This window comes from Trifolium pratense, linkage group LG5 (assembly GCF_020283565.1).
Source record: "Trifolium pratense cultivar HEN17-A07 linkage group LG5, ARS_RC_1.1, whole genome shotgun sequence".
NCBI classification, from domain to species: domain Eukaryota; kingdom Viridiplantae; phylum Streptophyta; class Magnoliopsida; order Fabales; family Fabaceae; genus Trifolium; species Trifolium pratense.
The window spans coordinates 23,829,621-23,853,905 of record NC_060063.1 but is presented as its reverse complement, the minus strand read 5'-3'; the positions used below and the strand labels follow the sequence as shown (position 1 = coordinate 23,853,905).

At 34.2% G+C, this 24,285-nt stretch overlaps 2 protein-coding genes across 5 annotated transcripts; one reads left to right on the top strand and one right to left on the bottom strand.

The window, feature by feature from the left end:
• Window positions 1–6,025: 6,025 nt before the first annotated feature.
• LOC123884435 (CHD3-type chromatin-remodeling factor PICKLE-like) lies at window positions 6,026–9,011 on the bottom strand. Of its 4 annotated transcripts, none has more exons than XM_045933528.1 (6): window positions 8,677–9,011; window positions 7,601–7,705; window positions 7,438–7,505; window positions 7,134–7,267; window positions 6,655–6,996; window positions 6,026–6,108 (listed from the first exon to the last, which is right to left on the bottom strand). In XM_045933528.1, exons 2-5 carry the CDS (start codon window positions 7,680–7,682, stop codon window positions 6,903–6,905), a joined length of 378 nt encoding a protein of 125 aa, XP_045789484.1. In that variant the 5' UTR covers window positions 7,683–7,705; window positions 8,677–9,011; the 3' UTR covers window positions 6,026–6,108; window positions 6,655–6,902. The 4 variants fall into 4 exon arrangements, with proteins under 4 accessions (XP_045789484.1, XP_045789486.1, XP_045789483.1 ...); XM_045933530.1 differs by having other exon boundaries at window positions 6,655–6,866; window positions 8,677–8,974; XM_045933527.1 differs by having other exon boundaries at window positions 7,601–7,711; window positions 8,677–8,968.
• Window positions 9,012–13,224: 4,213 nt separating this feature from the next.
• LOC123886290 (zinc finger MYM-type protein 1-like) lies at window positions 13,225–15,502 on the top strand. The gene is made up of 4 exons (XM_045935622.1): window positions 13,225–13,497; window positions 13,602–13,760; window positions 13,858–14,341; window positions 14,547–15,502. Exons 1-4 carry the CDS (start codon window positions 13,225–13,227, stop codon window positions 15,500–15,502), a joined length of 1,872 nt encoding a protein of 623 aa, XP_045791578.1.
• The last annotated feature ends 8,783 nt before the right edge of the window (window positions 15,503–24,285 follow it).

Here is a 24,285-nt window from a genome sequence, read left to right as displayed (position 1 = left end):
GCCACATCGAGTAAAAATAGAGGAAGTGTCCAACTTCCGATGATTGAGTAAGGATAAAGCAGGAACCGAATTATGTCAGGCTAACCGTAAGAAAAATATGATATTCGCATGTAACGATTTTACTTTAAATAAAATGCAGAAAGTCAAAAGTTTAGAAATAAAAAGATGATCTTCGAATGTAACTACTCTACTTTATTTTATGTGCGCAGCAAATTTGAATTGTGTTAAATTGTTTTTGTAATAAAAATAAATTTAAATGTATATTGGTCTTCATATTTTCATAAAAGTAAAATTTAGATCCCTTATTAAAAAAATGATTTTTTGGGCTTATTTTTTTTTTTCCAAAATTTTAGTCATTATTTAATTATTGGCATTTTAATTTTTGAAGTAGCAAAATTTGTTACATAGATTTTTAAAGACAAAAAAATTTGGTGACTTATTAAACATATATATTAGTGTAATTTATCATTTTTTGTGTTAGATAATTATGAAATTTGAAATATTAAAATCTTAATTTTTATAGTCACTTTTTAACCCGTGCTTGGCACGGGTCCGGATACTAGTTACTATCAAGTGCACATTGTGGTAATTATCCATTAAGCCTAAAGTGTGGTATTTATTCTTTCCCTCAAATATAGTAACCGCCCATAAAGATAGTGTGGCAATTATGATTGCACGTAAAATATTTTTGCCATGGACAAAAGTTATAAATAGAGTGCAATCCCTTTGTTTTGGTTCCCTGAGTCTCATATCTCTATTCAGTAACTTACACCATCTAAAGGAGATTGTGGAAGGTTTAGAAGAGCTTGAACATCCTCAAACAATGAAGAACAATCCTCAGACAAGGTTTAAGCAGCAACAATGGCTGGAGGTATTTCGGCTATTTAATTCCAATTTAGTTTCAGCTGTTTAAGGTTGAATTTGGTTTATAAAAGTATAGAAATTCTAACATACAATACAATAGCCGAAAGTTACAAGGATCGATGACCAGTCCAATTGACTAGCCTGGTATGGTAATTTCACGAAACGAGGCCCGATGCCGATTTCATTCAGTGATTTCTCCACAGAGCTTATTAATCCAGGAACCACTGAACATAGCATAGATCCAACATAAACGCATAGCGCCTTGGTACTAAGAGAACGATAAAAAACCATAGCATGAAGAAAAAGAAGATGAAGTGAATCAGTAGATAAGAGACATGGGAGGTGCTTGCAAACATTGCTTATGTCTTTCTTTCTCATAAATATTCATGGTCTGATGCGTCCTAAGAGTTGGAGGCAAATTAATTTGATTATTTTAAATCATAGTCCGAAAGAGCCAAGTAAAGTTACGCGTTTACCAAAAAGAAACAAAAAACTGATCATCTTGACCATTCATGTCATCAATCTCCATCAAAATAAATTCAACGGCTAACATTTATCACAAAAGAATATATATTTTCTCAGCTTTGACTAATCATTTCACTATTTTCTCACCTGCGGCGCCGGATCTGCAAAAACTCATAAATGTGTAACAATTTCAGAGTGATTCTTCTATCATATGTTTACCCATTAGACCTAGTTTGATCCGTCCAGATCGGTTCTTTTGCAGTCAAGTTATATGCGGATTCAGGCGATTTACGGGTGCTTGTCCACCTCTATGCAAAAGTACTTTGAAGCCTTGGACAGGTAGTGATCTTGATCATCATCTCGTCACCATCATTTCATTCTCATCATAATTTTAAATTGTAGTCACTTTAAAATTCAATCGGGTTATGAGTCGTAGCAGTTTTGACAAAATAAAAATTGTTGTGTCGTGGCCTAGATCACAGTAGCAGAACTCTATTTAAAACCATAATGGATCTATGATATTGTGAAGAATCGCAATCAGATGTGGTTTTAATCGATGTCATGTTGTGTTTTCTGCAACATCAAAACCATTATTTTGTGGCCCAGATCTCGATTGCAAACCTCTATTTAAAACCCTAATCACAATCATCATTATTACAATTATTTTTGTTACTACTATCATCTTAATTACTTCTCATATCTAAAACATTAGTTAGTCTTGCTTTTATTTAAGTATTTGTGAAAATGTATTAGAATATTTCATGGTTGTTTGTTTTTCTATAATGTTTAAATGATCTCATTTTTGTCCTGAGATAAGAAAGTGGCGAGTATTGACTTAAATTTGTGTTTAGGCTAGAGCAAGATCGAATCTGCTCTCTTCTTCAATTTGAAGTTGGATATTGGGATGAGTGTGCAGAGTACCTCTCAATGGCTTTATCAAAATCAATAAAAATTAATACTCCGTAAAGATGTTCTTTGAGATGAGGAAGCAAAAGTACTTTGAAGTCTTGGGCAGGTAGGTACAACTAATATTCTTGTGAAAGATTTGAAAGTGTTTTTAAGATTCACCAAAGATTTGTTAAAAGAAATAGCACATCTTCTAATTGGTTAAAGTTATAGGTAATTATTTACTTTCAACGTTTTCTATGATGTTGTTGACTATGGATTGAAGAGATGATGAAAGTTGTTGGTTGCATTTTAAATATAGATCTTCTTAAACTATAACCTTAGGCATCTTAGTTATTTTTGTAAAATGTTCAATTAAAATATTCAAAAAGATATGTGAAGAATAAGCCATGTCAAACTATTGAGATCATAACTTTATATCGCACATCTTAATTATATGGATTTAATTGATATGCACCGACGGTGTAAAATAATTTTACACAGTCAACCAATACCAACCATGTTTTCCGCCACATCACCCCACTTCACCCCACTTTCTTGACATGACATGGTAAAATGATGGTTATTTATTGGACGATCGTGTAAAACTATTTTACACCGTCAGTGCATATCAATTAAACTCTAATTATATATATGAAAAATAACAGACTAGCTAGTGATAAATACCATACACCAAGTTTTTCTTTAGAAACTTAAAAAAAGTGATTTTTATAGCTCATAATGCTAGATGGAAATTAGTCACGCATACACCAAATATCATACAAATTGACCAAACATATTAAATTAGTCTATATATATGGAAAATAACAAAAACAATATTCACAACAATCAACTTTTCTTTCTTAAATTTTATTTTACTTTTATTCTAGTCACTATACCATGACTAGACAAAAGATGAAAAATAGTGATAATTATCACTATTTTTCATCTTTTGTCTAGTCAGGAACTACAATAAAAGCAAAAGAAAATTCAAAGAAAAAAAGTTGATTGTTGTGAATAATGTCTTTGTTATTTTCCATATTTTGATATGCTTGGTTGATGATATTTGGCATATGTGTGACTAATTTTTATCTGGCATTATGAGATGTGAAATATCACTTTTTTGAGTTTCTAAAAAGAAACTTTGGGAAACCATTCAAAAAAGAAAAAAACTTGGGAATCTAAAAATGACAAGCACTAGCTAGTTGATATAACATCTCTAGAGTGTGATAAATGATCATTCTCCATGTGTTTAACTTTAAACCAAATCCACATTTAAAATGCAACCAACTTTGAACATGTCTTCGATCCATAGTCAACAACATCATAGAAAAAGTATAGAAAGAATTATACTCCTTCCGATCTTTCTTATAAGAAACACTTAAAAAAAATCAAACAGATCAAAGAATTTAATTTTTTTCATTAATAAATCTAAAATTCCAAAACTAGCTCTGGACTAACATGGGGAATAAGTCTCTTAGTTCCATTTTTCCACATAGTATCAGTAGCAATTGTTTCTTTTGCTTAATTTTGTTTTGTTGCCAAACTATGGAAGAAAACCGTTTTCCTAGTTTTTCATCTTGGCTATCTAAAGACCAACTAGAGTGATCATGGATTCTAAATTCCATGGATCCACCTGTTGCTGTGATTTTCAGTTATTCAGATTCTGTTGTGCAGCTATGGTGGACCTCAGTTCATCATATGTATGTCAACAAAATAATTTTGTTCGCATTTTCGAACTCCAACAAAGACATCGTGAACTTGCAACAATCTGGTAAGCAATTTGTTCAATATTTGAAGAGAAAATCTTTGTTTGGAGATTGGGAAGAGTGTGAGAATTGTACCTCAATAGCTTTACCAAAAGTTTTTTTAAGCCATGGACAGATAGATACAACTGATGATATTATTGTGAAGGATTTGAATTTTTTTTTCATCATTCACCGAAGATTTCTCAAGCAAATAGCTCATCTTCTAATTGGTTAAAGTTATAGGTAATTATTTACTTTCTACGTTTTCTATGATGTTGTTGACTATGGATTAAAGAAATTTTAAAAGTTGATTGCATTTTAAACAGATTTTCTTGGACAATAACCTTAGGCCTCACATCTTAATTACTTTTGTAAAATGTTGAATTAAAATATTCAAAAAGATATGTGAAAAATTAAATCAAACCCGTGTAAAAAGTAAAGCAATTGAGATCATAACATTATGTATCACATCTTAGTTATATTTTTAAATATCAATTCAAATATCTATAAAACTTTGTCGGAAGATGGTAATCTCTTAGGTGTGAAGAATCAATTAGTCCTCCGGTGACCCTAACAATGTTTTGCATTCTTCCTACTTCAAATTTTGCACATAATCACCATATGCAACTCTGCCTAAATTATGCATTAAAATTATATATCACTTCTATCAACATTACTCCATCACCTTCTTCCACTTCTTGTTCTTCTTCTCTTACGATCTATCCCTCCTTTTATTTCAACCCTCAACCGCTTCTCAAACCTCTTCTTGAATATCTCCTTTTATTTTCTTCCTTCTTAGCAATATGAAAGTATCTCAAGACGTTAGTTTTGAGATATTTTTTTGGCTACCTGCAAAAATCATTTGCAAGTTCAAATCAACTTGCAACCCAATTTCCAAATTTTCGGAAGAAACGGTTTTCAGAACAAAGCAGACTCAAAATTTGTTTGGGAGGGATGATACATGCTTATTCATTCAACATGATGAAATAAATCAAAGATACGTCACAAAAAGGGTAGATTTGCATTCTTTACCTAAACACCAACAGTCTTTTAGTGTCACTAACAATGTTTTGAGTTTCCTATGAAATACGGTTAGTCTCATAGCTTCAAGTAATGGTCTAGTTCTTTGTCACAACATTAATGATCCGGTTAAAGTTTTCATATGCAACCCAATAACAAAATCTTGGCCTTTTATTCCAATCTCAAAGTCATTTCAAATACAAAATAATTTTGCTAATGCAAAATTCTTTTTACATTGCTCTTTAGAAGACTCCAAAGTGTTTCTTTTTTAAAACATAGTGGAATGGACGCCAACTTGTTATACATGCAATGTTTATCACGGAAAGGAAGGGGTGTGGGAAACAATGGAGCGTGGTTTTTTACTAGGAGGAAGGGACACAAAATTTGACATGCCTGTGGTTTTTTGCCTGGAGGAAGCTCACTACAAGAAAACTGCTTTGGAGCGTCCGCCAAAAACAGACGCTAAATACCAAAAAACGGACGCTACAAGGGTTTAGCGTCTACCTAGAGTCTGTGTCATGGCGGACGCTTAAATGCCTGAAGCTAGCAGTTGCGTCCAGCAGACGCTACTTTAGCGTCTGTCTTTTTAAACGCAAAGCTGAAGCTAGTGACTTGAATATATGGCGGACGCTATTGGCTAATATTAGCGTCTGCTTTTGTTAGATGCAATGAATTAGTTTTTGAATAATATAGTGTCAACTAAAAGCAGACGCTAAGCTTAGCGTCTGCTTTTTTTAGATGCTATAAATTAGTTTTTGAATAATATAGTGTCAACTAAAAGCAGACGCAAACTTTTTTTTTTTTTTTTTTTCAAATATAGCTTTGTTGCTGATGGAAAATCAACAAACAATTAGTATTAGTACATCTAAAATACAAATTAAGTAGTTCTTTATTAGACCTTCTATTTCTAATATATAACCATATATAATGTCAACAAAAAATGTCTACATCCACCAAAATATCCCGCAAAATATATAATCCATTAAAATAGTCCTAACTTACCATCAATCAAAATATAACTCACTAATATATAACCCACCAAACCTGTGGTGCCAATGATAGATATTTGTATTTATCCAAAGCATATCGAACTAATGCTTCATTCTCATTAGGATTTATCGTACAACTATTCAAGATAAGAATCAACAGATTAGTTTTAAAGAAATCTCACTCACAAAAGAAGGCAAACGAAACTTATAACCAACACATCGGTTTGGCTGCAGCATATTGACACAACAAAACCCGAGATAATTCAAAAAACTAATCTGGCTGCAAGCCTTGAAAAGATTCCAAACATTAAGTTTTAACTTCAATTTAAATTTCTATTTATATCAGAAAAAAAATACAAATTTAACCATCCAAACAAAGATGATTGATACACATTACACTGACCAAACTAAGTTTTAACTTCTAACATATTGATCCATTACTTCTAGATCCTATAAAAAAAATTCCGGTGTATGTAAAGATGTAAAAGTCATAGAACAGGAATTAGCTGTTAACAATTATATGTGCTATAAATTCAGAAGTGAAAAATGAGGAGTCAACTACTTGAAGATATGTAGGTCCCTGTTTGCTATCTATATTTGCACCAGTGCATGCAAATTGGTGCGAGTGTGCGGGTATAAATTCAAGTAAATGCAGACCAATTTTCAATTAACGGATCTTTTACCTATCCAGCAAATAACCGAGGCCTTAAACCAAGGGCAGAACATGGAGCATCAAGAAGAACTCTATCAAAACTGTCAGGATTGAAACCTTTTAAACTGTCAACCCTGCCACCCCCGCTCTGATTTCTACCAGGTCCATTTCGTGCTCTTCGCATGCTCTTTCTGATCTCGGCTTTGCTAGGATAAGCTCCTCCATGTACCTTTTCACCTTTACCTATTGTTAATAGAAAGAAGATAGAAACACTCAAGTCTATATAAAGGGCATCTTTAACTCCTGACAGATGAGCGTCTGAATATTCAGATCGTTATCATCAACTATAGCTGCCCACTTTCCATATCCATGCCTTAACATAAAAGAACTATGTTAGAGGATAAATGGAGGATAAGATAAGTAGACGTGCGCGCACACACACAAATTGTGGAAATGCAATGTAATTGCCTATGGCTATGATGATAGAGAATTATCTATTAAAAGACATACTTCAAAACTGTGCGCAGTAAGACTAAATCATGCTCCTCCTTCCATGTCTTTCTTACTTTGAAGCCTCCTGCATAGCGTAACAAGATGTCATCCGAAAAAGGTGGAGTGCCGGGATTTTCTGATGCAAACTTCACCTGTCATTCCATATTTAAAGATAAGGGAAACATATTCATCAACTAGAGGAAATAATAACAATAAGAAGTAATGTAAATAGGATAGCTTGGTGCATAAGAAAGTAAAATGACACAATAATATACAAAAACAAGCAACTAATATACAGTGAAATATATTTCCAAGAACTTACTTTTTCCCTTATCGATAACAGAACTGTAAGTACATCTTCTATTTGAAGTCCTTCTTTCGGAACACCATCTACAGATACGTTTCGACAGAGAGGGAAAAGAAGTTAGCTGAAAGTATAGAAGAGATGATAATGAGAAATATGACAAGAATAAGGGATCTATAACCTGAGAATGTAGGGGAATCATTTATATCTTCAGCAATATGAGACATGAAAGATACTTTAAGTGAGTTTCCTTCGCCTTCCATTAAAGGAAGTGGATTTGTGTTATCTGCAACTAATATATATAAATTAATGTCACAGTCAAAGACATAAATGACATTTGACCTCATTAGGCGTCTTCAAGTCCATATATAATAGTTTGGCAGAAAACCAAATTGGTACAAGTGACAATATTTGACCTCATTAGGCGTCTACAAGTCAATGCACTTGCACTTTACACAAGGACATCTTATCTCTCCGTGGTTTAAAAATTGTGGTTGTTCCATAGCCTTGTTAACAAACTCTCCAACTCCACTAAAAAAAGTATCTTTCAAACCAAACCTATTAGGATTTACTCTATCATACATCCAACTACGATCCATTTTCTACATGAAAAACATGAAATTATCAACCACTAGGGACGTTGGACATTTTAGAGGAAACTCATTCCTTACATGGTACTGTTAATAATTTCTTAAGAGTTATTGATTGTGAGGTACATGAAGCTCACAGTTAGAGACAAAAACTATATAAGTCTATTTTATCACTCTAATTGAAGCTCACATTTAGAGACAAAATCTACATAAATACTAGTTTGAAGTTAGAATCAATTCTAATCACTATTTTTGTTTTTATGGTAAACACTACATTTCATTGAAATTGAAAATCATGGTTATAGTGAGCAGCTTGGAACAAAACATGGTTACAGTGAGCAGCTTGAAGTTAGAATGGATTATAATCACTATTAGAAACCACTCCTTCATATATCACTAATAGGAATATATCACTATTTTTTTTATCACTAATTGAAAAACATGGTTACAGTGACGCAAGCTACTTCACAATTTTAGGTCTTAAAATTCCCTTTTGGCTAGTGAATCCCTAAAACATCTCAAAAATCAATTTTAGGTCTTAAAAAATCCCTTTTGGCTAGTGAATCCAACCAAGCACAAACTCAAAATTAAAAGAACAAGAGATTAAGAAAAACAAACTACAAAGAACATGAAGTGCAGAAATTTGTGAAGAGATGAAGTTACTTACTTGGAATCGTGAAAACGATGGTAAACAACCGAGTAATTTTGAGGTTCTTCGACGGCAACGGAGAGGAGAGACGCGTGACAAGAGATTGAAGAGAGTTGCGAGCTTCATCGACGGAAACGAGAGATTGAAGGAGAGTTAGGAACGGCGGAGGATTAGGAGAGATTGAAGAGATTAGGAACGGCGGAGGACTTCTTCGACGGCGGAGGATTAGGAATGGCGGAGGATTAGGAGAGATTGAAGAAGAGTTTGAGCTTCTTCGACATCTCAGTTTCCATTATTGTGAAATTTTTTATCGCTTATCAAAAAGTTTTTTTCTTATTTAATTTAATTTAATTATCATTAGAGTCCGCCTAAGCAGACTCAATGAACTAAAAAAAACAATTAGTTATTTATTTTTTCAAAGAGTCTCCTTAGCGTTTCTAAAAGCAGACGCTAACTTTAAATATTAAATTAAAAAAATAAATATACAGTATCGTCTGTCAAGTAGACTCAAACGAGACGCTAGTAGCGTCCGTGTCGTGGCGGACGCTAAAAAATTTGAAGCTAAAACACATTTTTCTTGTAGTGAAGAGTCATATTTTTAATACAGACATATATCCTAAAATACAGGCATATCAAATTTCATGTCATTTTCTCCGGATAAAAAACCACGCTGCATTGTTTTCCAAACCCCTTCCCTTTCCATCATAAACATTGCATTTATAACAAGTTGGCGTCCATTCCACTATGTTTTCAAAAAGAAATACTTTGTAGTCGTCTAAAGAGTAAGGTAAAAAGAATTTTGCATTAGCAAAATTATTTTGTATTTGAAATGACTTTGGGATTGGAATAGAAGACCAAGATTTCACTACAACATTTATTGCCTCTGACAACAGGTGAAAAGGATGCCAGAACCTTTAAAAGTGTTTCCTAAAAGAATAGGGGACGCTTTTCAAGTGTCTCAAGTGTCTTCTACGCAAGCGTTGCCTATTGTCTTTGGCGGCGTTTTTTGTAAATTAAATTACAAGTTAACTTTTATACAATACTTTATTAATGTAGCCTTTTGTTTAAAATACAGCAACCTTTGAAAATTGTTTCCAAAGATAGCTTAGGGGATGTTTACTAGCTATTGGCAAGGTATATATGAGGTTACCAGTGAAAATCGTTCCCTAGTATATTTTAGGGTATGCTTTTATGGCGTTGCAATGAAATACACAGCAACAATCATAAAGTATTGCCTATATCAGTTTTAGGCAACAATTCTCACATGTTGCTTATAAAAGTGTTGCCAGAGGCTATAAATGTTGTAAAATTTTGTTATTGGGTTGCATATGAAAATTTTAGAACAATATTTGAAGCTATGAGACTAACTAACTATATTTGATAGGAAACTCAAGACATTGTTAGTGGCACCAGAAGAATGTTGGTATTTAGGTAAATAATGTAACTCTACCCTTTTTGTGACGTATATTTGACGGGTTGCATTAATAAGCATGTGTCATCCTTCTTAAACAAATTTTGAGTCTGCTTTGTTCCAAAGATTGTTTCTTCAAAAATTTGGAAATTGAATTGCAAGTTGATTTGAACTTGCAAATGCTTTTTACATGTAGCCAAGAAAATATCTCAAATCAAAAGTAACGTCTTGGGGTACTTCCATATTTGTTGGGAAGGAAGAAAATAAAAGGAGGGATACACGAAGAGGTTGGAGAAGGTTGAGGGTTGAAAATAAAAGGAGGGATAGATCGATAGAGAAGAAGAACAAGACTCAAGTTGATATAGCATCTCTATAATGTGATAAATGATCATTCTCCATGCCGTTTAAACCAAATCCATATTTAAAATGCAACCAACTTTGAACATGTCTCCATAGTCAACATCATAGAAAAAGAATAATATTGTATAAATTAGTGCTAGCTATACTCTAATACTCCCTCCGGTCCTTATTATAAGGAACACTTTGGAAAAAACACACGTACCAAGAAACATTATCTTTCTTAATAAAAATTCTAAAATTTTACAATCTATTCCAAAACTAACCTTGGTGTATTAATTTATCCTTAGAGAATATATCACTCTAATTAATGCATAACTTTGGAATGGATACAATTTAATAAGGGTAAAAATGGAATTGTAAGAATAAATTTAATGATTGTTTCTTATAAAAAGGACAAAAAATTTTTTCCAAATTGTTCCTTATAAAAAGGACCGGAGGGAGTAGTTGTGTATAGCTAATTTCTCCTAATTGTTAGGCTAGATTTCATTCCTTGTAACTATAATTTCCTCTCTCTCTCTCTCTATATATATATATATATATATATATATATATATATATATATATATATATATATCTTAGTTCCATTTTTCCACATGGTATGAGTAGAAATTGTTTCTTTTGCTTTATTTTTTCTTTTTTATTTTTATTTTTGCCAAACTATGAAGGAAACCGTTCTACTAATTTTTCATCTTATGCAGGGTCTTGGTTAACTCCCAAAAGTATTATTATGTCTTCTTCTATAAGGATGGAACTGGAATAGAATCCCAATCAACATTAAATGAGTTCAACTACCACCGTTGATTAAGAGAATCGTGGATATCTATTTTTAGAGCATCGGTACCTAATAGGTACCTTATAGGCGCAAAACATAAATTAGTATTTAATAGGTATTGATTTTACAATAAGCAACGATACATATACTATTTTTGTGTAGGGATGACAATGGGTGCTCATGAGTGCGGGTTTGATACTACCCAAACTCACACCCATATATTTGGGTGCCACCTAAACTCAAATGTTGTTCGGGTGGAAAAACGAAACCCACACCCGTTGGGTTCAGGTTTTTTCACCCAAACCCGAAACTCATAACAAGAAGACACAAAATTTATTATCTACTCAAACCCGACCCGAACTATATTTAATAAAATACAAAATGTAGCATAATTTGGTAATATAGTTTGTAAATTTCAAGATAGTTTTTTTTTTACTAAACAATTCATCAAATGTTATCATCACTACAACATATGCACCAGTAGAACATTCAAAAACTTAAAAGGGAGCAAAATACGTAGTGGTAAATAGGTAATTTAATATATAAACGGGTGAGTGAATATGTTTCGGGTGTGAGTTTGATACTACCCAAACCCACACCCATATATCTAGTGTCACCCAAACCCAAACCCAAACCCAGTCAACTCGGGTTTCGCCCGTTGACTTGGGTTTGGGTTCGAGTGGGTCTGTCGGGTATGGGTTTTCCTGTCATCCCTATTTTTGTGAGATTCATTTATAATAATGTAGAGTTATTGGTGATATGTGTTATTAGTGGAACCCAGTTAGAACTTTTAAGTGTTGGGTTTGATTGAATAATTATTAGATACTATTATTAAAAAATTTAACGAGTGGTAGTATAAATGAATAATGTGTACATGTGAAACCCAATTATAAGTACTCGAGACTCGGTTAAGTACCTAAAAGAGGGAGCTTCATTAGATGCTCTAACGGTTGCTTTAGGTGGAAGATCTAAGCTCAAATTTATTGAGAAAATATCCATTCTCCGGATAAGAAATCTCCATATTATGCATCTTGATTCTTGGCTATCTAAAGACCAACTAGAGTACTGATCATGGATTCTAAATTCCAGGGATCCACCTCTTGCTGAGAAATGAGTGTAATTTTCAAATTTGTCAAAAAAAAAAAGTTTTAATTTTCAATTAAAAAATATTATAGCATCTGAGGAGAGCATCAAAATTAGTAACTCAGAAAACTCTACCATTCCAAAATTTATCGAACCAAAATACATTGGAAAAAACAAAAAAAAAAGGGGGAAAAAAAGATGAAGATGAAGTGAATAAGAATATATAGCTAATAAGCTAGCTTATAATGGATGAACTTATAAACTAGCTTTTAGATTATAGCGGATAAACTAACTGACAGGGACGGATGCAAGTGGAACTAAATGTGGGCAGCTGACCCCACTCACTTCTTATTTTTTTAACCAATAATATGTAATTTTGACATATGGCCCCCACATGAAATACACAAATGTCCCCACACCACATATTAACTTCATGTACTATAGTCTATTTGAGAACATAAATGACCTTTTAATTTTATTGTTTTTTTTTTCTTTTAGAAAAAGAAAAGAAAATGAAAAGGCATTGTGTTGTGTAGCGTATCTCTCTCTTCCAAAGTTCCAATTGTGTCAGTAAAAGCAAGTAAGAAACCCTTCTTTTCTTTCTTGTTCATTTACACACACAAACACAATCAAGAATAGAAAATTAATAATAATTTAACCCTTTGTGTCCTACTCCTTCTTTCTTCGTCGTGACCGCAAGTGTGTTCCTTTTCTAAATCTTAGTTCTTCTTGTCCTTTATTACAATTAGGTTAAGAGACAATAATCCAAATAAGTCTTTTTTCCCTTCATTCTTATTTTTGTCTTACTCTTATATACTATGGTTGTTATTTGACATTTCTTGCCTCAATTTTTATTTTATTTTTAACATTTTACTTGTATTAGAGATAAAAAAATGTTTATCAAGTTATTGATTAGGTTATATTTTTTAATAGGTTAGAAATGGAGAAATATTTCAAAAGAAAATCAACATCAGAATCTCAACAAGTTAATGAAATGGAAAATACATCAACACAACAAATAGGGCCATCCTTTAAAAAATTATTCTTAGATGTTGATTTGGAAAATCTTCCTGCTGATCCTGGAGAGAGAAATCAAATATGTTGTGTTATCATCCAAACGATCGAGATGAAATTCGAAGAGCTTATCTACAAAAAGGGTCTTGCCAACCAAAGGAGCATAATTTTCCGCAAAGACAATTTGGGTCGTCTTTACGTAAGTTTAATCCTGATTGGTTTCGGGAATTTGGTAATTGGTTGGAATATAGTGTATCAAAAGATGTTGTGTTTTGTTTATGTTGTTATCTTATGAGATATGAGATAGGAGAAAACAAAGGTTGGGATGCATTTGTGACCGAAGGATTTTCAAACTGGAAAAAGAAAGAGAGGCTCAACATCCATCTTGGAGGCCCTAATAGTGCTCACAATCATGCTTGGAGAAAATGTAATGCACTGATGAATCAAAAACAGCATATTGAGGTTGCTATTAAGTATTAACAAACAATCTGACTTGATCAAGAGGGAATATCGAATTCATTTAACTGCAACAGTTGATTGTATTCGACTTATTTTGAAGTTGGGGATAGCATTTCGCGGTGATGATGAATCAGTGAACTCAAAGAGAAAAGGTAATTTTCTCGAGATTCTACATTTTCTTACTAGTCACAATGAAGAGATTGATAAAGTATTGAGACAATGTCGTGGGAATCTCAAATTAGTGGCACCTGACATTCAAAAAGATATTGTGAAAGCCGTTGCTCGTGAGACCTCAAAAGCTATTATTTGTGATATTAATGGTTATTTGTTCTCCATTTTAATTGATGAATCTCGAGACAGTTCGGTTAAGGAGCAAATGTCTCTTGTTTTACGTTATGTAGACAAGAAAGGGCATGTCATTGAGAGGTTTTTTGGTGTTGTCCATGTTGCAAATACAAGTGCTATATCTTTAAAGTTATCATTAGAGTCACTATTTGCAAAGTACAATTTAAGCTTGTCAAGAGTTCGTGGACAAGGATATGATGGAGCTAGTAATATGCAAGGCGAATTTAATGGCCTGAAAAGTTTGATCTTAAAAGAACATAAGTGTGCATTCTATGTTCATTGTTTTGCTCACCAACTCCAATTGGCACTTGTGGCGGTTGCTAAAAAGGATGATGATATTGCTTGGTTTTTCATTCAAATTAACAATTTATCTAATATTGTTGGAGCATCGTGCAAGCGCCGAGATATTTTTAGAGAAAGTCAATCTCTTAATGTAAATGAAAGGATTAGAAAGTGGAGAAATTTCTAGTGGTCATGGCTTGAATCAAGAAAGCACACTAACAAGAGCTGGAGATACTAGATGGGGTTCACATTATGGTACATTATTGAGGTTAGTTTCTTTGTTTCCTTCTGTGTGTGATGTGCTTGATACAATTGTGAAAGAAGGCTCAAAAGCAGAACAAAGAGTTGAAGCCCATCTATTGAAGAATACTTTGCAATCTTTTGAGTTTATTTTTAAATTGCTTTTGATGAGAAATATATTGGGAATTACTAATGATTTGTCTCAAGCATTGCAAAGAAAAGATCAAGATATTGTAAATGCTATGACATTTGTTAAAGTGTCAAAGGCAAGATTGCAAAACATGAGAGAAGATGGTTGGTGTAATTTACTTGCTGAAGTGACATTGTTTTGTAAGAAGAAAGATATTGAAATTGTAAATATGGATGATGTATTCACATTACATGGGAAACCAAAGCGTAATGTTGAAATAGTTTCAAACTTGCATCACTTTCAAGTTGAAGTATTTTATAAAGTGATTGATAGACAACTTCAAGAGCTTAATAACAGATTTACAGAGGTGAATAGTGAATTGCTTATTTGTGTCGCAAGCTTAAATCCACAAGATTCATTTTTTGCATTTGACAAGGAAAAATTGATTAATATGGCTCGATTTTATCCGTCGGAATTTTCTTCTGTGGAGCTTATTGGACTCGACAATCAACTTGAAAATTATATCATGGATGTTCGTTCTAGTGAACAATTTTCTAATTTACATGGAATTAGTGATCTTTCAGGAATGATGGTGGAAACTAAAAAACACATTGCTTATCCAATGGTTTATTTACTTCTAAAGTTGGCATTACTTTTGCCTGTGGCAACTGCAACAGTTGAAAAGAGTTTCTCAGCAATGAATTTTGTGAAGAACCAATTGCGCAACCGTATGGGGATGACTTTCTGAATAATTGTTTAGTCACATACATAGAGAGTGAGGTATTTGATAGTGTTGAAAATGAAAATATCATGCAATACTTTCAAAATATGCAGTCCCGTAGAGGGCAATTGTAATTCTTGAATTCATATTGGTGCACTTTTTGTTATCGATCTTTGTGTTGTAGTACTTTGGTGCCCTACTAGTTCTCTGGTTGTTTTTTAAGAGTTTGGTGTTTATTAGAGAACTTTAATTGGTGTATTTTTTGTTATCTTTTTGTTAAGTTTTATTCCTTTTTACCTATTCGTATAAGATTTATAATATTTTCCTCTCATCTGAGAACGTCCTGTGCTTGGATTTTAGTTTTTAATATTTTTTTTCCAATTACAAAAATAATAATAATAATTTTGACCCCACATAATTCCTGGATCCGTGCTAGCTGATTGAATTTATAGTGTTAAGTAAAATTAGCGGTTGAACTAGCTTATAAGTGTGAAATGACATAAAAAATTAATATTTAACTTTTTTTCAAGTAAGATGCTAGGGGTAAAATTGAAAGAAAATATGATAAGCTATAAGTTCATAAGCTACTTGAAATAACGTTCGAAAAATAAGCTATAAGCTATTAAAATAAGCTATAAGGTCTTTTTTAAAAACTGTTACCAAACAGAGCTTTTAGCATATAAGCTAAAATTTCTAAGCTATAAACTAGTTTATTGACCTTCCCAAACAGAGTCATTGACTCATAGAGCCAAATAAAGTAAAAAGCTATGTTACACGTTTACCAAAAAGCAACACTAAATTTATCATCTTGACCATCATGTCATCAATCTTCAACGAATTAAGTCCAACGACCAACATTTATCATAAAAGAAAAAATGTTTTCTCAACTTTGACTACTCATTTCACTAATTTCTCTTCCAGTTACACCTGCGGCGCTAGATCTGAAACAACTCATAAATGTATAACAATTTCAAGGTGATTCTTCTATAACTTTGGCGGTTTGGTCTCCGCATGAGACCATACTTGTGACCATGATTACCCCTTAGACCCGGTTAGATACACCTAGGTTGGTTCTTTTGCGGTCGAGTTAGGCAGAATTCAGGCGGTTTGTGGGTGCTTGTCCACCTCTAAGCAAAAGTACTTTGAAGCCTTGGATAGGTAGTGATCTTGATCATCATCATCATCATATTATTCTCACCATAATTTTAAATAGTAGTCACATTAACAATTCAATCGGGTTATGATCCTTCATATATTCTGGAGAATCACATTCAAATGTGGTCTTAATCGATCTTTGATAACATTTTTGACAAAATAAAAATTGTTGTGTCATGGCCTAGATCGCATTTGCAAGAATCTATTTAAATCCTTAATGGATCTATTATATTGTGGAGAATCACAATCAAATGTGGTTTTAATCGGATGTTGTGTTCTGTTTTCTGCAACATCAAAACCATTATGTCCTGGCTCATATATCGATTGCAAAACCCTATTTAAATTAAACCCTAATCATAATCATCATTATTACAATTATTTTTGTTACTACTGTCTTCTTAATTACTTCTCATATCTTAAACATTAGTTAAAGTCTTGGTATTATTGACTATATGGATTGAAGAAATGTTAAAAGTTGATTGCTTTTTAAATATAGATTTGGTTTAAACAAATGGAGAATAACATTTATCACACTATGGAGATGATAGATCAACTAGAGTCATGTTAAACTTTAATTTCTTGTTGAGTATGCATATTCTTGCATCGGCTTCTTTGAAGGGTAGGAAGGAAAGAATTTCCAGAAGAAGTTATATATCCTGGTAACAAAGAAAACAAGTACATGTTACCTCTTACCATGATTAAGAATATAAATCACGAATTCACGATAGTAATGTGTGATTGGTTATTGTGTTGAATAACAATGGTGGATTATATAGAATTGAAAGGGTGCGCTCAATTCTATATAATCCACCTGTGTTATTCAACACAATAACCATACACACATCAGTATCATAATTCATATTCTTAACCATGGCAAGAGATAACATGCACTTATTCTCTTTGTTATACCAGAATCACTTCTTCTTGCAATTTTTTATTTCCTACCCTTCAAAGAAGCTGCTACAAGAACCTGCACACTCAACAAGAAGTTAATTGACATAAAAGGTATAGTTCTTCAACTCAGACATTAACATGACTAGTTTGAGCTAATTTGGAATGGTCTGACTCCTCCTAATGTGCTTTCTTTTTTGTGGCAACATTTACACAATCAAATCCCAACCAAATTTAATCATGCTATGTAGGACATACCTTCGTTACTACAAGCCTATGCATATTTTTTTCCTCGGTCCTTTATGAAGTTTCGAATTTATGAATAACTTTCTTTAACCCTTCCTTTGATCCCCCAAGTTTATACCGACTATTTCCTCACAATTAGCTTCTTATCCACGTTTTCCATTGTTTTCCTCCTGCGCGACTTTTATTACCTAGAGAAGTTCACTTGGAGTAGTAGTTGGGTCCAAAACCCTGCAACCTTTTGGAGCATTATAGCGGCTTCCTCGCCAGTAAGTAAGTATGAAGGTACCTGATGAGAGAACCGAAGCATCTCCTTCCTCGGAATGATTTTGATCTCTTTCTGATCAAAGTGATGATGAAATACTGCCTTGAACCCAGCCACCTTGACCAAAGGAATAATAATTACATCGTGTTCTTCAACAAAATCCTCGAGTACTTCATCCATATTTATCGCATCACTTGAAGCTTGCTCATCTTCGATACTTGGTAGCAACCTTCAAGTGATGTAATACACAAATTTGATATGGCTGAAGTACTTGAGGATTTTGTCGAAGAACACGGCGTAACTGTTATTTATTTGGTCAAGGTGGCTGGGTTCAATGCAGTATTTCACCATCACTTTGATGAGTAAGAGATCAAAATCATTCTGAGGTAGGAGGTGCTTAGATTCTCTCATCAGGTACCTTCATACTTACTTACTAGCAAAGAATCCGCTAATGCTCCAAAAGGTTGCAGAGTGCTGGAACTAGCTGCTACTACAAGTGAACTTCTCGAGGTAAGAAATGTCGTGCAAGAGGAAAACATAGTGGACAACGTAGATAGTATCTCCAAAGAAGCTAATTGTGAGGAAATGGTCAGTGATATGGGACAAATTGGGGGAGCAAAGGGTTGCTTCCTGAGAAAATTATGGACAAAGATCAAATTTATTCCTCCTCCATGCAGCGAAGATGGACATGAGCTTCGTTATTGGACAGGTGACACTAAAGGAAATTTTACGATATCTACCACATTACAGATGATTAGTGGATTTCACAATTTGGAAGTTGATTCGCTGTGGAAGGTGATCCGGAAACTTGAGAGTACCAGAGAGAGTTTGTTGTTTTGAATGGCAGGTGGCTCATGGCAGCTGGTTCGTTGCATTTTCTAATTTTTATTAGGGTCATGCTAAACAGTGCCCTCGGGGCACTTTTTAGAAAATAAAAAATAAAATTTATATTAAAAAGACAACTTTTTGTACTTTTGAGGCATTGAATACACACATTTCAAGACAAACTTTCTATTTTAACATGCTTAACCAGTGCCCCGGAGGCACTGTTTAGCATTTTCCTTTTTATTAAGTAAAATACTAACAGGAAAAAATATATATTTATCAAGGAACTTTGCCGATCAATAATATTAGAGTTTTAAAATATATAATAATAATAATAATAATAATAATAATAATAATAATAATAATAATAATAATAATAGAAGCTCCTAACATTGTAGAATGAAATACATAATGCAATTAAAATTGAAATCTACGACAGCGAAACAACAGGAAACGTACCAACAATGAATATAACAATAAAACTTTTGAAATGCGGATCAACATGACAAGCAGATAACCAAAATAACTCAACAATGATAATAAAAACTTCAAAAGTTAAGACATAACATAATTTCACTCTTCAAACATCCAGCTACAGCTAGGTTCCAATCCAGATAGTAATAGATAGATAAGCCAAACTATATCCAGCTCTAATGCAATTCAGATCTCAACAATTGGTTCAATACGTGTGACAGTTGAGACTCGGTTTTGTGCCATAGCTGCTCGATGAAGTTTCACCAATTCTACCACGGTATTTTTGTTCATCCCTGAAATTTCATAAAACAAGGATGCCATACAATCATCTCCCTTCTCCAGCACTTTGGCCACGGCAAATAGATTTGGAAATCTTGAAACAACCAAATAGAAAAGTTCTGAAGTTATACACAAATGATTGAAATACTGAGGATAAGTGTGTGATGCAATTGCTTTAATGAGTTCTTCTAAATTTTCCGCCTCAGCAACAACTCGTGAGTCGGAAAGATCAGGAGATTTAGTCTTAACCAGCCTCTCATTCATAAGAGTGAATACACACAAATCACCCGACCAGGATAATACATAGCTCAAATATTGACACAAACTACTAATCTGTTGATTTGAATGATTGAAGTTATCCATGAGGAATGTAATAATAGAATTGCGAAGAGCATGAGTACCAAGCATAGTCCTAACTGAAAGTTCTGTCTCTTGTTGAAATGGTATACGGGAATGATGGTAATGAGGGCATCCAACTTTTGTGCGTAGTTCATCAATCTGTTTGGTGCGGAGCCTGTGGCCTACGACTGCAAAGCCTGAGGTCCTATGAATGTTGAAAAGAATAAGGATGCAATAGCCAAAAATAACAAGAATGGAAGTCCAATCAAGTGCAGGAACCTTGGAAATCTCTATGTTGTTTTGACGAGCCTGGGAAGGTAAACTCACGAAACGAGGCCTAATGCCTATTCCGTTGAGTGCAGCCTCCACATTGTTTCTGAATGCAGGAACCACTGAGCATAGCATAGATCCCACACAAACAGATAACTCCTTAGTATCCTTATACTCAGCATTATAGGCAACACGGAAAGCCATACCAGTGGTGTCTCCTGCAGCATCTGGGATGTAGAAATTACAATCTGTCATGTTTCCCATCATGTTGATTTCAAATTGCATATTCGGCTGATTGGTTGGTGGAGGACTGGAAATCCTAGGATGGTTGAGGAGGTTACTTGCACCTGCACGAGTACGAGAAAACGTTGCATTGCTTTGAATCATTGCATTTGATGATCCCTGTTGATTTCCACCTGATGCTGAGCTGAAATTGTTTCTCATTTTCTTTCTTTTTTTTTTCTATAATGCTAATAACTTGGATTGAAATTTTAGCTTTTGGTTGAAACTGAACTAAGATAACTCACTATATATAAGTGTGGGCTAAGTGTGGTGGATAATGTGCTTAATTTAATGGAGAGCATTGGAAAAGATTAGGAATACAAAAAGTATTGATAAAATAGTAATAGAGCACTAACGATTCAATTTTCATTGTTGGTTTCTACTAACAGCATCTCCGATGAATGTCTTTTCGATCAATTCCAAATGGGAGTAACATTGATTATGGTTTTGAAAATAGAAATAATGAATTTTATTTCGAAGATACAAAAAGAATCAATTAATTAATACTGTATTTTTTGAAACAATGGTTTTGGATTTTCAATTCTTTTTAAACATTGATTATAAACGTTCTTTCTTCTTCTTAAACCTAATATTAGAGTTGTTTGGTATAAATAGCGGATGTTTGTTTATAGCTGATAAGGTTTTTTTTTTTTTTCTTAACTACATATTTGGTCTCTTACGTTTATTTTAGGTTTCAATTTGGTCTCTTACGTTTAAAAAGTATCAATTTGGTCCCTTACGTTTATTTTAGGTTTCAAGTTAGTCCTTTCCGTCAATTTTGTCACTAACAGTGTTTGAATAGTACACGTGTCAGCGTGTCCAAGTGTCACGTGTCAGTCCACATATGCAAATTGGTTGTCACATGTAACAAAATTGACGGAAAAGACTAACTTGAAACCTAAAATAAACGTAAGGGACCAAATTGATACTTTTTAAACGTAAGGGACCAAATTGAAACCTAAAATAAACGTAAGGGACCAAATGTATAGTTAAGCCTTTTTTTTTTGTCAAATAGCCTAGTGGCTAGAAATTCTACATTTAAGGTGAATAAGTATGGTGTTCGAGGTTCGGACCACGGCTCTCGCATATAAAATATGATGTTTATTACCAATTGAGCTAAGGTTATGGTACTTGCCATACTAACAGGTTGCCAATTGCCAATTAAAAACAAAATCAAGTTAAGTTTGTTCAATTACACTATTACAATAAATTTGCTGGTAAGAGAAATAAAATAAAATAACATTGCCAGTAAGATGTCCCTCTAGAAGGTATGATCCACAAATCTCTCATCTTCTTTTTGTTGATGATCTTCTTCTTTTTGTAGAGGCTTCAATTGAACAAGCGCATTGTGTTATGCACTGCCTTGATCTTTTCTGTCAAGCGTCTGGCCAGAAGATTAACACTCAAAAAATTAAGATATTCTTTTCCAATAATGTGGACGAACAACTTCGGGATGATATTTTGCAACATACTGGTTTCTCTCAAGTTAATAGCTTGGGAAAATATTTAGGGGCTAATTTATCTTCGGGAAGAACTAATAGATATCATTTCAATCATATTGTTCAAAAAATTCAAAAAAGACAAAGTGGTTGGAAGCAACAGTGCTTAAGTTTGGCTGGTAGAGTGACTCTCTCTGACTCTGTGCTTAGCACTATTCTGTATTATCATATGCAGTATGCGAGCATTCCAAAATCTATTTGTGATTAGATTGAGAAAATCCAACGAAGTTTTGTGTTGGGAGATACCGAGCAAGGTCGCAAGGCCCACCTTATTGGTTGGGATATGTGCTACCAACAAAAGATACATGGTGGATTAGGAATAAAGAAACCCCATATTATGAATGAGGCCTTTTTTCATGAAAATTCTTTGGAATCTTATTCACAATCCAGATGATCTTTAGTGCAAAGTGCTTCTTATCAAATATGGGAGGAATAATGACATCGTTTCATCTTGTAGCTCGCAACCCTATGACTCTCAGTTATGGAAAGCTCTTTCGAAGGTGTGGCATAGCTTTCAGCGACATGTGGTCAGACAAATTGGAAATGGTAGAAATACAAATTTTTGGTTGGATAAATGGGTTCTGAATAATGTGGAGCTTCTCCACTCAGCTTAAGGGGATCACATTGACACTACTCTTTCTGTTAGAGATGTTTTGAACCAAGATGGAGATTGGGATGTGAGATTTCTTAGTGAGAACCTTTCGAATGACATTGTGAGTCAAGTGATGGTCGTTCTGGCCCCTACCGACGTTAACGGTCTTGATACTTTAGGGTGGGCTGGAACCAACACACACCAGTTTACTATTCGAAATGCTTACACATTGCAACATGTTATTGCTATGCTGCTTGTGGCTGAGGGTGATTGGAAAAATTTATGGGGTTTGAAAGGACCACACTGTATCCAAACTTTTATGTGGTTAGCTGCCCATGAGCGTATTCTCACCAATGCTCACAGAAGCATGTGGGGAGTGGGAATTTCTCCTACATGCGCTAGTTGTATGAGGGAAGATGAAACTACCCTCCATGTGTCCCGAGTTTGGATTCGGCTTGTTCCATATAATTATATTACTAATTTTTTCTCTTTTAATTGTAGGGAATGGATTTTTGACAACATCAACAAGAAGGGATTTGGAGCGTCCAAGGATGGATGACAAACTACCTTCATGACTACATGTTGGCTACTTTGGACATCGAGAAATAAATCAATTTTTGAGGACCATTTTCAGCGGCCTCACGACCCGATTCGCGTCATTCAGAAATACTCTATGGACATTGATTAGTGTACATGGAGATAAAAAATGACAGAATCACGGGGTTATAAAAGACTTCTGGGCGGAGTTGCGGGTCGACATTTTGCGTTTTCTATCGGAATTTCATCGTAACGGGAAGTTGTCTAAGGGTATTAATTCCACTTTCATAGCTTTGATTCCAAAGATAGATAGCCCACAAAGGTTGAATGACTTTCGCCCTATTTCGCTTGTGGGATGCCTTTATAAAATTCTTGCTAAAGTTTTAGCGAATAGGGTGCGTCTAGTGATTGGGAGTGTGATTTCTGAGTCTCAGTCTGCGTTTGTGAAGAATAGGCAAATCCTTGATGGTATTCTTATTGCTAATGAGGCTGTGGATGAGGCGCGGCGATCTAAGAAGGAACTCATGCTGTTCAAGGTTGATTTCGAGAAAGCCTATGACTCAGTGGATTGGGGCTACTTGGATGATGTCATGGGGAGAATGGCTTTTCCAAATTTGTGGAAGAAGTGGATTAGAGAGTGTGTTTGTACGGCTACGGCGTCTGTGTTAGTCAATGGTAGCCCGACTGATGAATTCTCTCTGAGGCGTGGTCTTCGGCAAGGCGATCCGTTGTCTCCTTTTCTTTTTCTCCTTGCTGCTGAGGGCCTTAATGTGCTTATGGAGGCTATGGTATCGCGTAACTTGTTCACAGGGTATAGTATTGGCGAGCATAATCCGATATCGGTGTCTCACCTTCAGTTTGCGGATGACACTCTCCTGTTGGGGGTCAAAAGTTGGGCAAACGTTAGGGCCCTGCGAGCTGTTCTTGTGCTGTTCGAAACTATGTCGGGTCTGAAAGTTAATTTTAATAAAAGCATGTTGGTTGGTGTTAATATTTCTGATTCTTGGTTAGGTGAAGCTGCGTCTGCTCTGTGTTGTAAAGTGGGAAAGATCCCTTTTCTTTATCTGGGTCTTCAGATTGGGGGCGATCCGAGGCGTCTAAGTTTTTGGGATTCGGTGTTGACTCGTATAAAGAATAGATTATCTGGGTGGAAGAGTCG

Bases quoted from the DNA above. Each gene is read 5' to 3' on its own strand.
- LOC123884435 (XM_045933528.1), bottom strand. From the start codon at position 7,682: ATGGAAGGCGAAGGAAACTCACTTAAAGTATCTTTCATGTCTCATATT. The intron at 7,506-7,600 runs GTTATAGATCCC...ACGTATCTGTAG, and splicing joins TGATTCCCCTACATTCTCAG to ATGGTGTTCCGAAAGAAGGA. The intron at 7,268-7,437 runs GTAAGTTCTTGG...ATGGAATGACAG, and splicing joins TGTTATCGATAAGGGAAAAA to GTGAAGTTTGCATCAGAAAA.
- LOC123886290 (XM_045935622.1), top strand. From the start codon at position 13,225: ATGGAGAAATATTTCAAAAGAAAATCAACATCAGAATCTCAACAAGTT. The intron at 13,498-13,601 runs GTAAGTTTAATC...ATGAGATATGAG, and splicing joins ACAATTTGGGTCGTCTTTAC to ATAGGAGAAAACAAAGGTTG. The intron at 14,342-14,546 runs GTTTGATCTTAA...TGTAAATGAAAG, and splicing joins CGAATTTAATGGCCTGAAAA to GATTAGAAAGTGGAGAAATT.